General features: G+C 40.6%; 1 protein-coding gene across 10 annotated transcripts in view; it reads left to right on the forward strand.

The window, feature by feature from the left end:
- The window catches only part of LOC108689105 (CUGBP Elav-like family member 4), a 672,688-nt gene that overhangs the window by 575,517 nt on the left and 84,152 nt on the right, over window positions 1–13,019 (forward strand). For 2 of the 10 annotated variants that reach the window (XM_018195736.1, XM_018195743.1), the window contains exon 1: window positions 4,286–4,719. The exons of the other annotated variants lie outside the window; for them this stretch is intronic. In XM_018195736.1, the coding sequence (XP_018051225.1) occupies window positions 4,669–4,719 (51 nt within the window). In that variant the 5' untranslated portion in view covers window positions 4,286–4,668. Of the gene's footprint in view, window positions 1–4,285; window positions 4,720–13,019 lie in introns of those variants that run through there. 10 annotated transcript variants of the gene reach the window in all.

Below are 13,019 nucleotides of genomic sequence, written 5' to 3' on the forward strand. Positions count from 1 at the left end.
TTTAAAATATATGCATGTTCAATTTTATTTTTCAGCATTATATGCTGAAAAAGATATAATAATTAAGTAAAAAAACAATTACTATTTAACATATACTTGTTTTATAATTTAGCATAAATTATGTGTTTTAAGATTACATCACATTGGTCTTAAACTTTCTAACGATAGTGCATATGCAATATTCAATTTTCGAAGGGTCGCAATTTCAATTGTACATGCAAAAGTTTGGAAAAGTTTATTCCTGATTATGTAAGATCGCAAAACGAGAATGAAAGTATCATGGCAAAAAAAAAATAATATAAAGTGAGACGAAGGAAACTTCTCGTGGGCGACGGAAAGAATCATTAGGCAAAGAAGATGTAAAAACCGGCGAGAAAGGAAGAAACGTAATAAGACCAATACGGAGAATATTGAAGAGTCACGGAGCGAAGGGTCTTCGTAGCAAATGCGAACTTGTGATAGAAAAGGGTCGCTAATCGTGGACTTTGATACCACGAGACCGAATAAGAGGTTCCTCCGGATTGCTATGGGGAAGATCGCTCCGAAATCCATGATCGCATCTTTCTTGGCCTGTGGCTTCTTTATAAACACATATCGCGTATGAATAATATCACCGCTCTGGATATACGTATCGCGATAACATCGTCCGCGATCAGATTTCACTGTATTCTCGAGAGAGCACTGTTTCAACCTCCGTATCACTATCACCCTTGAGGACATTAAAATCTACTTCCATCGCATTCGTACCTCAGCATTATTACCTTTTATACCATTCCGCGTGCTCGCAATAACCGTCCCGCGATCAAATCACATCCACTAAAGACGAACGATGTGTATCTACCATTAAAGAAATTTCGATAGCGACAATTTGAACCGCGATCGGACACGTTACTCAATCTTTCGGATTCTTGAACAGAAAGAGACGTGAAAATCGGAGATAGAGGACCAAAATCGTAATGTGCGTCAAACTTGATAGAAGACGAGTGGACGTCTCGTCGAAGTTAAACGATGATTATCCAATAATTTATGAGAGATCAATCGACTTCGAACTGACAAGTGACATAATAAATCATGTATGATTACGTCACAAAATTCTGTTGAATTAATACGAGAATATAAGTGTCAACAGAGATTATCTTAGTTATATATTTACGTCAAGACGAATAAAATCTGACGAATAAAGTTCAAGCATATCATAGCATGAAATATTTCTTTTTTTTTCGTGAACATGTTTTGATTGATAAAATACTGATAGTTCTCCATTATATAATTCGGTTAATCTAAATTTCTAAACGATCTTACTTGACTATTAAAACGGATCGTAATTATATTCAACTAAAGAGATTTTTTTCTATTAAGATGGCACACGACACATTCAGATATAATAAAGTCAATTCAATATCTCTTCAAATATAGCATTAGCACATCGTTCATCTTCGTGGAGCTCATCACGAATTTATGAAATCAATCTTGCTACAACAGCAAACGTAAAAACTGGTCGCAACGGTTGTGCGTATGTACGGACATCGAAATAGGCGAGTGAAACGTCGAAACTTTTTTGTTCTCTTTCTCCCGCGCGCGCTTCATGGCCCACGAACTTTTTGCCATTTTCGCACGAGATTGATCGCGTAATCCATAACATCCGGGCTCCCGCACTTTCCATATCGACGTTCGAGTTTCGAAGTCTTTCCCAGACCTCATCGTTCCGCAGCGAACTTCGTCGAAGTCATCAAAAAGCAACGCGGCCTGGTTCGTTGGAGTTTTCCTTACGAACTTTCACTTGCTTCCTTTCCTCGTGCACGTCTATCTTCACCCTAGGTAAATACTTCGGCCTAGTCAGCAGCCCCGGAGCATGCTGTGCGTGTTGCAGACTCCGGTTTCAGCCCTCTTAGCAACTCATAAAAACGATTCAACTTTTTCTACGTATATAACAAGATTCCGAATCGAATGTACTACAATTTATAAAGTTCACGTAGTATTTTATATTTAAGGTACTTAATTAAAATTTAAGATAATAAGTTCGACAAGTTCAGAATTGTATTAGAGAATTGTAGATTTAATTAATTTTGACTATAAAAACGAGCAAAAGTAAAATATATTTTTTTAACGCTATCAGCGTTATTTGGTATGTTTGAAATAAGTTGTAAGATTCATTTAGTACAAAATAATATACCTACATAGTACAAAAAATATGCCTATACATTAATTGATTAAAATAGTATTTACGATACAAACAGCAATTTGTATAAAATATCTCTCGTTTTATCCAAATTCAAACTACTTCTAGAATAACTTTCGCACCGATCGCACAAATGCTGCCATTTGCCGCCTAGCTGCGTTTCGGAACGTTGCTATTATACTGGTAATAATGAAAATTCGTTTCCCGATTGGCGCGTAGCGTATCGCAGCAATATACCGCCAATAAAAATGAAACGCAGCCTCCGAATGGATCGCACATTAAACGGCCAACCGATGGCGACCCGTCTATCGTCGTTCGCTTACCTTCTACTTCGAATAACACGAGAGAGAGAGACGAATCTTTCGCACGATATACCTCGCCATGATCGTACTTCGTTAAAGCCAAGTCCATAGCCAACGACTATTCGTCCTCGCGCTTCATTCTTGATGCAGAAACGATCGAGCCGCTATCCAAATCCGCCATTATCGGAACTCTTGCCGCCTCGGTAGGTACCTACCCGTGAAATCGTCGATAGTAGAAGAAGAGAAAGACAGATAAAAGAGAAGAAAAAGAGAGGCATATGTGAACAGAACAGAGAAAGGGTAGACAGAGAGAGGGGAGGAGGGGGAGACAAGATCGGTCGAGAGAGGGACAGATATAGAACCGGCCGTAACGTCGGAAGAGCTGGCAGCAATTTCCGGTGGCTTTTGTGCGCCCTTTAAAAACGCGAACTGCGGATGATGCCTGTAGAAGGAAAGGGGGGTATGGCGAGAGAGAGAGAAGGGGGGGAGGGTCGGCAGAGAGTTTCGTAAATGTACGTACGAGTGGTCCTTCTGGACCAACAAATCCCCGGGGCGGAAGGAGAGAGCAAAGTCGAGAGGTTAACTGCGGGTCCCTTCGCGTTCCTCCTCTCCATTCGCGTGTTTTATTTTGCCTCCTTTCAAGCGAGTTCGTTCAGATTCGAAATGCATCTCCTTACGCTTAAGCGCTCGGGCAAAGATAAATTTTCGCATGAATAGTGGAATTAAGTCGGATCTCATACGTCGCTCATGAACGTTTTCATCTGGCTCCATCAACCGTTGATTTTCCCCCTTCGCGAGAGATAACATCCGACGGTGACCTAATTTCATCGTCAAATCGCGCGAGCACTGCGTAATACCTCAATATCAAATTCTGTGGTCTACAAGAAGCTTTTTCCTTTTTTTAAATATAATTTGCTTTTCTCTCTCTTTCTATCGTTCCATGAAAAAAATGACTTGCAACGGATATTTTGTGCTAATATCATCTTATGAAATAGATCTCATCTTATGAAACAGACCTAAGCCTCGAAGAACGTTTCCCCATTACGATCTAGAACAGATCCCCGCTTGTTTCTCATCGCCTCCCCAAGGATGCGTGGTACGTAAGTGTATGCGGTTATGTACACACATATACACATCTTTTCCAGGGTTAGAATCCCAGTTCTTTCTGAAGCCTCAGCTTCTCTCCTCTCGTGTCCTGGTTTTCTCATTTCTTCTTTCTTTTTTTATTCTTTGAGGACCGCAAGCACGGGGATCCTGGAAACGCGCGTTTGATTGGCCGAATGTTATGTGGTTCCGTCAATATGGAACGATGGAAAAGGACACCGAAAAAAGACTATCACGAGAGGCAGAGAAAAGAAGAAGGGCTACGAGAAAATGCGTAAGGTGGAAAAGAGATAAAGGGACAGAGAGAAGAAAGGAAAGAGAGAGAAAGATGTAATATATCGGCTGCTCCGAGGGTGCGTGGGTTTCCTCGCAAAGGGTGCGTAGTGTTCAGAGAGAGAGGGGGGCGCACACGTAGGGGATAAGAGGGAGACTTACAAAGGGTAAGAGGAGTACGGAGGGTGGCGGAAAAGGAGGCGGGGGCAGGCGAGGACAGAAGAGGAGGAGGAGGAGAAGGAGGAAGGGGATAGTGGTCGAGAGGGTGGGTAGTGGGGGATGAAAGGGAGAAAACTAGAGGGTGCGTGTAGGCCTGGAGAATCAGTCGCGGGCGAGCTGCGTTCGGGGTTTTATCTATAGCTCTGTCCCCTCTATTCCCTTTTGCTCTCATTGTCGTGCTCGCTCGCTCGTGCCCTCTTTGTACGCACACGTCGAACCTCGCGTATGTACCAGCGAGATTCTACGCGGTATCCGATGTGATCGCTTGCTTTCGGTGCGAAGAAACAAAAAACGGAGAAAAGATAAACAGTAAGAAGACTCGAGTATTCTCGCTGGAACTTGTTTGGTGTCGAACTCTTAAATATCGTAAATCCGCTGACAATACCGATCTGGATACTCTTCAAGTGGCGCGAGATACGTGTGCTATCGACGATCTCGCGTAAATTCTCCATTTCGTGCTGTGATAATTCGTGACGCGTGTCGACGATCGCGCGACCTTGATTGTGTGCTCGCAAAGAGCAGAAGTTCGAAAAATTCGCGGGTCCGCACACCCGTCAGTACCTACGATCACCCGCGCTTAATTGTTCCCCAATGGTTCATATTCTGGAAGTGGTATCGTCGCGTCGGAACGACTTGCAGATGGTGAGTGCGCTTGCGCGAATAGTTTTAAATCTCCCCAACTACTCTCCTTTCCTCTTTCCTCTTGCACGTGTCGTTCGGTCGAAGATGTGTATACACGTTAAACATTCGTCGCGTCGCTCCCTGCATCTCGACATTTTCCAGCGACGGATCGATTGATCGGCGGATCGCGAGACAGGATTAGGTTCGTGGATGTCGGATTTCTTCCCCAGAGCCCCGCAATGGTCGTGTGTGTCTCGCTCGAACACGCTCGTGATGCATGCATCAAGATTCAAGTCACGTAGCCGCTTTCGACGTACGCGGAAATGTACGGTGAGATCGTAAAAGCCAGAGGGAAGGAACGACGACGTTGGAAGATGTCGTCTTGACGGGCAACCGTGTAAATGCATATGATACCCTGCGACTTTACGACCGGCTGCCGATTTCCTCGCATTCGTCCTCCTTCCTGTCGATGCGGTATCGCACGGTCCTTTCACGAGCTCAAGTCGTAAAAGATCCTCGCTCGCGTGTGTTTACGCGTGACTATTTCTGGCGGTCTGATGTGTGCGCGTGGTGGACTCGGATGTAACGCAACCTATCCATATGTCGCGCAGCTTCTACATGCGTAACGTTTACAATAATACCCTCGTCATGCTGGTTTTCCTGCTTCTTTCCCCCTCGTCCTGTGCATAATGTTAGCAGCGTGTTACTGCACGCGAGCACGACATACGCATGAATCGCGAGCGTACATCGACACGCGAGCAGCTGTTCAATGTCGCGGGCGTGTCTGTATTCGGTTACTCAGTGGTTTGGGAAAAGGGGAGATGGAGAGACAATATTTTGCCTTCGTCTGATTGGAGCCATGACATATAAAAAAACGGAGGCAGTAAACAGTAAACGAATTTGCCAATTAAAAAGAACATAAGGCAATAATGTAAGCAGTAGCCAATTTAAAATGTTGATTTGCTTTTCTGATTAAACAATTATAAATAAAATTTAGACCGATAAAAATAAATCAAATTAGAAAAAGAATTCTATTTTCGGTTGAAACGGATCTTAGTGCTTGATATTAATGATTGATGTTCATATGGAAATTTGTAAATATATTTTTAGTTTTATAAACTGCTCTGACTCAGTTTCTTGGACTTGAAGTGCAATCAAACAGAAACTGAAAATAACTCACTATTTAAATCTTTTTATGTACTGTAGCGTTAGATCCGTTTTCCACTCTCTGGTTTAAACTTAACTTGATAATAATGTTAATCACTATACTGGTAATTTTGCTAAAGTGATAATTTCAAAAGTTACTATTAAACTTTATTGAAAAAAATGACTGGTTGGATTATTTAGAATTCTGATTAAAAATAGACGAATCAGAATTTTTTGGTTTACTAGAATTCTACTTGAAATAACAGAAATTCTGATTGATACAATTAGAATCTTCTAGTTTGTTCATTTTCAACTATAGATATTTCTCTCAGTACATCGATAGAAAAATATAATTTTTATTTTATATTGGAACTTTAAAAACAAACTCAATTTTCTAATTCTAATTTGCTAAGCAAAACAAAGAAGATTAATTAAGAGGATAGCAAATTGAACTAATTTATTAAAATTCAGATTCGCAATGAATAATAATTAATTTTTAAATGATACATAAAGTGCGTTTAAACTTTTGACTTAGTTTTCATCAAGCCAAACAATTAAATATATTATTTTAAAAGTTATTCATCATTATAAAATCATTAGTTTAGTAATTAATTATAGCTAGAAAAATATAACTTTTACGTTATTATTAGGCTAAGTCTAACCACAAATTAATCAGAAAATAAAAAACCAGGCTTTAATGGGGTGAGTTTTTTCTTATTGTAGAACTCTCTACGTCATTTTAATATTACGTCGCAACCGTTTTCGAAGAATCGATTCTCCGTACGCTTCTCAGGAACGAATTAACTAAAGCGCGTTCATTAAATAGAGTGATACTCGCCGATGCACGAGGTATATTTCGCATGCAATTAAAAAGCGAGGAAAAAAGGAAAAGATTAATTTTCTCATACGATGCGATCATAGTTAATGCGGCTATTCGCAGTTTGTACGTGAAATATGTTTAAACTTGATAAATAAAAACATCCACGGATATTTTAAGCTCTGTCGACCTGCCTCGCTCCCTCGATCATAGAACCTTCTTCATCTCTCGCACGTATCGTCTATATTTAATGTTTATCAAACGTTTGGCGATTGTATCGGAAATTCTACGTTGCGAGGGCACATGACGAGTTCTCACGAGACGCTTACGGGGTGTTGATGCAGAGACGTGCATCAATTAATGCGGCGGCACACGTGAATGTGCTGGTGCATAACACCGTTGGTAATGTGGCCCGCCACATGGCGACGCTTTGCATGGCACATCAATCCTAAATCCGGATGTTGGCCCATCGCCAATAATAAACGATCGTACGCACCAATAGACGACGAACGAACATCTGAACCAGCATCTGGATACGAATCTACGTCATCCATGTCGATTAAAATTCGTAATAACGGAACTCAAATAAAAAGAAAGTTTCTCATTTGTCGGTTCAATCGTCACTACCCTCCTACATGAAATGTCCCTTATTCTAAACGTAAAAATGACAGCGTTTTGCATTTCATTCAAACAAAGTTCATCGATCAAGACAAAATTGGAATTTCGTTGAGATTCTATGTGGACCGACCGTAATTTGAAACGGTGATTCGGGCGACGTTGAAATTCGATAGATTCCGACAATCACATGCATTGTTAGGTTTTCGAACATTGTGATTCTCTTTTGACCTTCTTCTCCAACTTGAAATCGTCGAAAATCTTGGCGTTTTCTCGGATCGCGTCTTTTAAGCTATAACTATTCCTCCGACGATCTGCATGATGTCGGTTTCTTATGCGCGACGCAAACATTTCGCCGGAGCAGATCATGTAGAAGCAATGAAGCTTCGACGTTGTTACGACTGTAACCCGCCAAATGGGCGACGATCGAAGCTCGGAATGGCGGTACGTGACAACGGAACCGCGTCAAAGAGCGTTGTAAACCGTTGGGGCAATCGCATCCCGCCTCGCGATTTTCCAAGCGTTTGTCCAGCCGACTGCCACATCCAACATCCCGGTGCTCGCTACCGCAGAGCCGTGAAATAGAGAGGCGTATAACGTTTGACATTTAATGCGCGCCGAAGCATTGGCTTAGATTACAATCGGTGAACGACGAGTACCCCCAGAGGGAGGGCGCGAAAGCTCACTCGACTCGAATGCTCTTTCGGCGGGGGTGGTATAGTCGACGCTCAAATATTTGTAGAGCGTTAGGGAAAAAACTGATGGAGCCGAATAAAAAAAAAAGGAAAAAAAAAGAGAGAGAAATTGAATAGGTGGGAAAGCGAATGCTTTATACCTCGTACAGGTACGATCGGGTAATCGTGTAAAAAAAATTCGCTGGCCGTATGTCAGAGTATGGTTACAAAACTGGGAAAAAGCGCAACGTAATTCCCGTTTCGAGAGAATGCGTTACTTTGCCGCAGTATCGTAACCCGACAACACAGTAAAGAGATACAGGGATAGCGATATCGCGGCAATCGTTCGATTTCTACTTGCGTCTGAATTTTAGCACGATGTCCCGAAAAAACACGGCCGACACGACCGCCATGGAATTGGTTTTCTAAACTTACATTTTTATTTAACGGACATGGCACGAACGTGATCATCGACGTTCAAAGTGCAATGTTCAAAATGGAAACGTTACATGTTTCCGTTAAAGATAAAATTTGCCCTACAATGTGTTCCTTTAGTGAGACAATTCGCGAATAAAGACCTCGTGCACAGCAATATTGTACGTGCAAAATTGTGAATAGAAAGTTATTTTTATAGAAAGTTATTTGTGAATAGAAAGTTTTTTATTGTTTCTTTAACCCTCCGCCGGCAATATGAGATCTTCAAAGGTACCATCGATATTTTGATTGTGAATTTGGTAGATATATTTGAATTAACAATAGAATACAATCTGACTTTTTTATGATGATAAAAACTCGTTACAGCTTTGACAAATTTAAAGGAATTTTTTTTAGATTTTTATTCGGAACAATAAAAATTTCTGTTTTTCTTTTTTAATAGTACTCTCTTAATGCTTAATTTATTCAATATCATATATCTAGAAAATAAATCGTCATTTATAAATCGTTTACAGAAATATAAAAATAAAATTCCATTTTTTATAACTTGCAATTTTGTTATTATTTATTATTTTATTTGTCTTATAAAAAAATTATTTATTTTATAAGAATTTATTTTATATAATTATATTTATTTTATAATTATTTATCTTACAAGAAAATTAATATTTTCGTAAATTTCCACTGAAATTATAACTTTTACAGAATTTTTATATTATATTATTTTTGTCACATAGTTTTTACATCAAGTTATTTTATTCCGAGTTTCGTGGTTTAGCTATGCTTAAACTGATCAATTGACTATTAGATTCCTACTGCATGTAGTCAATCATATTCGCATTAGTTTGAGTGCGCATAGTCCGCATGGCAATCATTGTTATATGGCATGACGTTCAATCATACGACACTCTGCTCCCAACAATAAAATTCAAATCCTATTTATAATCACGAACAGACAAAACGGCAGGGCGCCAACCGTGCCGATGTGCCGGGAGTGCAGGTGCGCATTTATTTATCCTGAATTGCACTGGAATCGCAACCTGGGCTTCAATACGAGTTAACACTCGGCCGGAGACGCATTGTTTGATCGCGTCAAAAAGTGACGATAACGCGCTAAGCGCGCGATACTGCCGACAAATTCGCACGGAAATTGGACGAAATATGAGTATGAACAGCACAATGGAATAGTTCTCTCGTGATTGGTCAGCGCTCTGCCGCGAGCGATTCTAGACGAAATGCATGCCAAAAAAGTGTACGGACCTATTTCGAAGAACCAGTTATCCGCTTATACAAACAAAACGTCAAATGTCAATCACCGACGAAATTAATTACGGGTTGCAATTAATTTGCCAATTAGATCACGGCCGGGATCCATTTAGATGTAATCTGCTAGCTGACAGCTCATCCTCTTTCAGTGTTCCCTCTGCTTTGGTATCTGTAGTATCGCAACATCCGACGCGAGCACATAGAGAGGCCTGGCATTTGCTCCGAAGCAGTCGACAAATTAGCCGTATTAACGGGCACAACCGCGAACGCAGATTTCGCGCAGTTAGTATGTAGTTCCCCACTTGATATCCACGCGAAGGATTATTCAAGTTAACTCGAGCCAGACGCTTGCGAGCGCGCATCCGTAATAATTAGAATAACTGAATTATGTAACGAAAATGTCGAGAGAGCGCTCGTAGCCGAACCGTGTCTTCGGCGTGCTTTGTCAATTTTCGTATTCGGTTGATGAAATCATCCGCAATAATATGCAAAAGATTCAATTGTAAGTTATGATGGAACTTCTTTTAGAGAAAATCAAAATAACATTAAGTTTATCAAGCTTAATAATTAATGACTAACATTAGATGCTTATTCTATAATTCTTAACGACAGTGTTTGTTATATTGTCATTGTTCAGTTTTCTTATAATGTTTCTTATAAAATATAAGAATTCGCGATGACGATGTAATAACATCCCAGTTGTCATTAAGAATTACAAAACAAGTCTTAAACTATGTAAAATTTAAGCTATGAACTTTAAGAAATTGACCAATCGATAATCATAGTTGATGATTTTTAAGCTTTAAGTCGTAAGAACTTGATCAAACATAATTGATTATTCTCTTCACATTCACTATGATTAGTCAATTTCTTAAGCTTTAAGTTTCATGCCTAAAAGTTTATTGTAGACGCCACTTTAGAGAGACATATCCCAAAATGCATGAGAATATGAATGATAAATATGAATATTTTTTGTCAAAGAGATCTTGAAGCCAGTTATAGGATCAGTATTAACTTGCCGATGGGTAATCAAGTAATGAATACACCGTCGGCAAAGACCGTACGTATATAAATCATGCCAGGGAGGAGGATGCCAGGGGCTACAGGGCGAGCCCTTATCTCCAATCAGTACATTGATTGCACGCAGGCAGGTCAAATACCGGCAGCGCCACTCGGCCCTAGCACGATAGCTTATTCAATTTCCGAAACGGCATTCACCATTCAATTCGGTGGTTATCAGCCTATGCTCATCCCCTATCTGGATTTTGCGTGATTCTCTAGAAAGCTGCGTGAATTCATTCCAAAAGAAAAAGCTCGGATTTACCAATGGGTATAAATCGAGATAATCAAGGCGTGTAGGCACGTGATCCACTCTATTTTTACGAAAGCCATGCAGATCTTTGAATTTCGATCACGAGGAAAACTAGAAAGAAAGTTTTCGAAAAATAAAATAAAATAATTATTTGTAGTCTTTGTTTTAAGACTACAATAATTTCTGAGAAGCAATAGTTTCTTGTTCAAGTGCAAGCTCACCAAAAAACATTACTGCACGCGCAATTTATAAACAGATGACCATCTAAACGTACACTCAGAAAAATGCTTGATTAAAAATAGACGAACTAAAAGATTCTAGTTATATTAATTAGAATTCTAATAGATAGAACCAGAAAATTTTGATTCGTCCATTTTCAACCAGATTAATCCAATCAGACATTTTTTTCTCAGTGTAATCTATAACTGACTGTATTTAAATCTTTATTATCTAAAAAATTGCTGTTTAAATTTTTCGGGAACTTTCTTGCTATAATAATGTTGAGTCGCAAATTTTGAAACACCCTTATATTCTGTTGTATATTAACTATCCCTATGATGACATAACATCATCGAAGGGAAATATTCTCCACTACGCGAGAGATATCTCTGACGCTAATTTGATAAGACCAAGTTCTACCGCGAGTACAAGCATTATCATTCGGCGCATTTGCCGTGCGCGTGGCTATCATTCAGTATCTACCGGGCGGTAGCGAGGCTGCGCACTTTCCCGCAGTGTACATAGATAATCGAGCTTAATTAATTGCTCGTGATGCGCGCTCGGGGCTCAGCAAACACATTTACTTATTACCATCCATCTTGAGCGGTGCCTCTCAAGGGGATCGATTTTCCAAGTGCACGCGGCTGATGACACAAATTGCCAAAGGGTCGACGCTCGATCGTAACGCGATCGTTAAATAAAGGCGCGGCTTTTTTCTCCATGATCTTTCTACGACAGCACGACGAGCGTGCCGTTGAAAAAAAAAAAACGTACTTAATTATCCTTCAGCAGCTTCCTACAGTAGCGTTCCAAAAAGAACGAGAGTTAATCGTGAACCCTAAACGACTTTTATGTATGAGCAAGCTTGGAACTATCTGTCTTCGTTCGTTCATTTTGCATATAATGCGTATACGATGTGTGTGTGTGCGATGTTCCTCCACGTGTGTTAACTTTAATCTAAAATTCCTTTGCGAGGATAACGCGCGTCGACATATTCAACAAGCGTCGCTGCCAATTAGTACGCAGAAAGTATCAGCTTTCAATTTTAATAACACTTCTCTCCTCCCGCAACGTTCATCTCGCGTTTACACTTCACGCTCTCATAAACCGCAAATAGAGATATCGTTTTAAAGATAAAATAATGCAAACTTTTCTCCATGACGTAGTTGATGCATATTTCGAAAACGTGACAATATATCGCTGCGATGCTGTGGCACGCTGCCAAAGTGCCAATTGACATCATCTCTCTGCTGCAATCGAACGACTACAAGGACTATATCGGACGCAACAACGAGATTACGCGGTAGTTAATAGTCGGTCTCGTCGCCGAAGTACGGTCTACCCGAGCGGAAATCTCGCTCATCTGATCATTATTGACTGGTACAGATCCCTTGGGTCATAAGTGACATTTACACGATGCATTCATCGTTAAACTCGTCCGGAGAGACAAGGCGAGACGGAGCGGCGTATCTCAGTTCCGGTATCTATACGGACATCATGTTCCCCTGACAACGAGGCAACAACAAACGCCTAATGGCCAGTTCTCGACTCAAAGTTTAATTTCCTGACCAGCGGACAGTGCTTAAAGTGACCTTCTCCCTCCTCCTCCTCCTCCTCCTCCCTCCTTCCCTCCCCTCCCTCCCTACCCTCTCTCTCTCCAGCTCGATCTTCCTCTCCCTCTTTCTGTTTCTCCCTTGCTATCTTACTTGTCGTCACGACTGCTTTCTCTCCTTCTATCGTCCCTCGCGCATGTTGGTCTCGGGAATCGCGACCGGACGTACAGCCGCCGCTATGAAATATTAAAGAGTTAATGGCGACCCCCCCCCCCCCCCCCTCC

Source organism: Atta colombica, unplaced genomic scaffold (assembly GCF_001594045.1).
Source record: "Atta colombica isolate Treedump-2 unplaced genomic scaffold, Acol1.0 scaffold257, whole genome shotgun sequence".
Taxonomy (NCBI): Eukaryota; Metazoa; Arthropoda; class Insecta; order Hymenoptera; family Formicidae; genus Atta; species Atta colombica.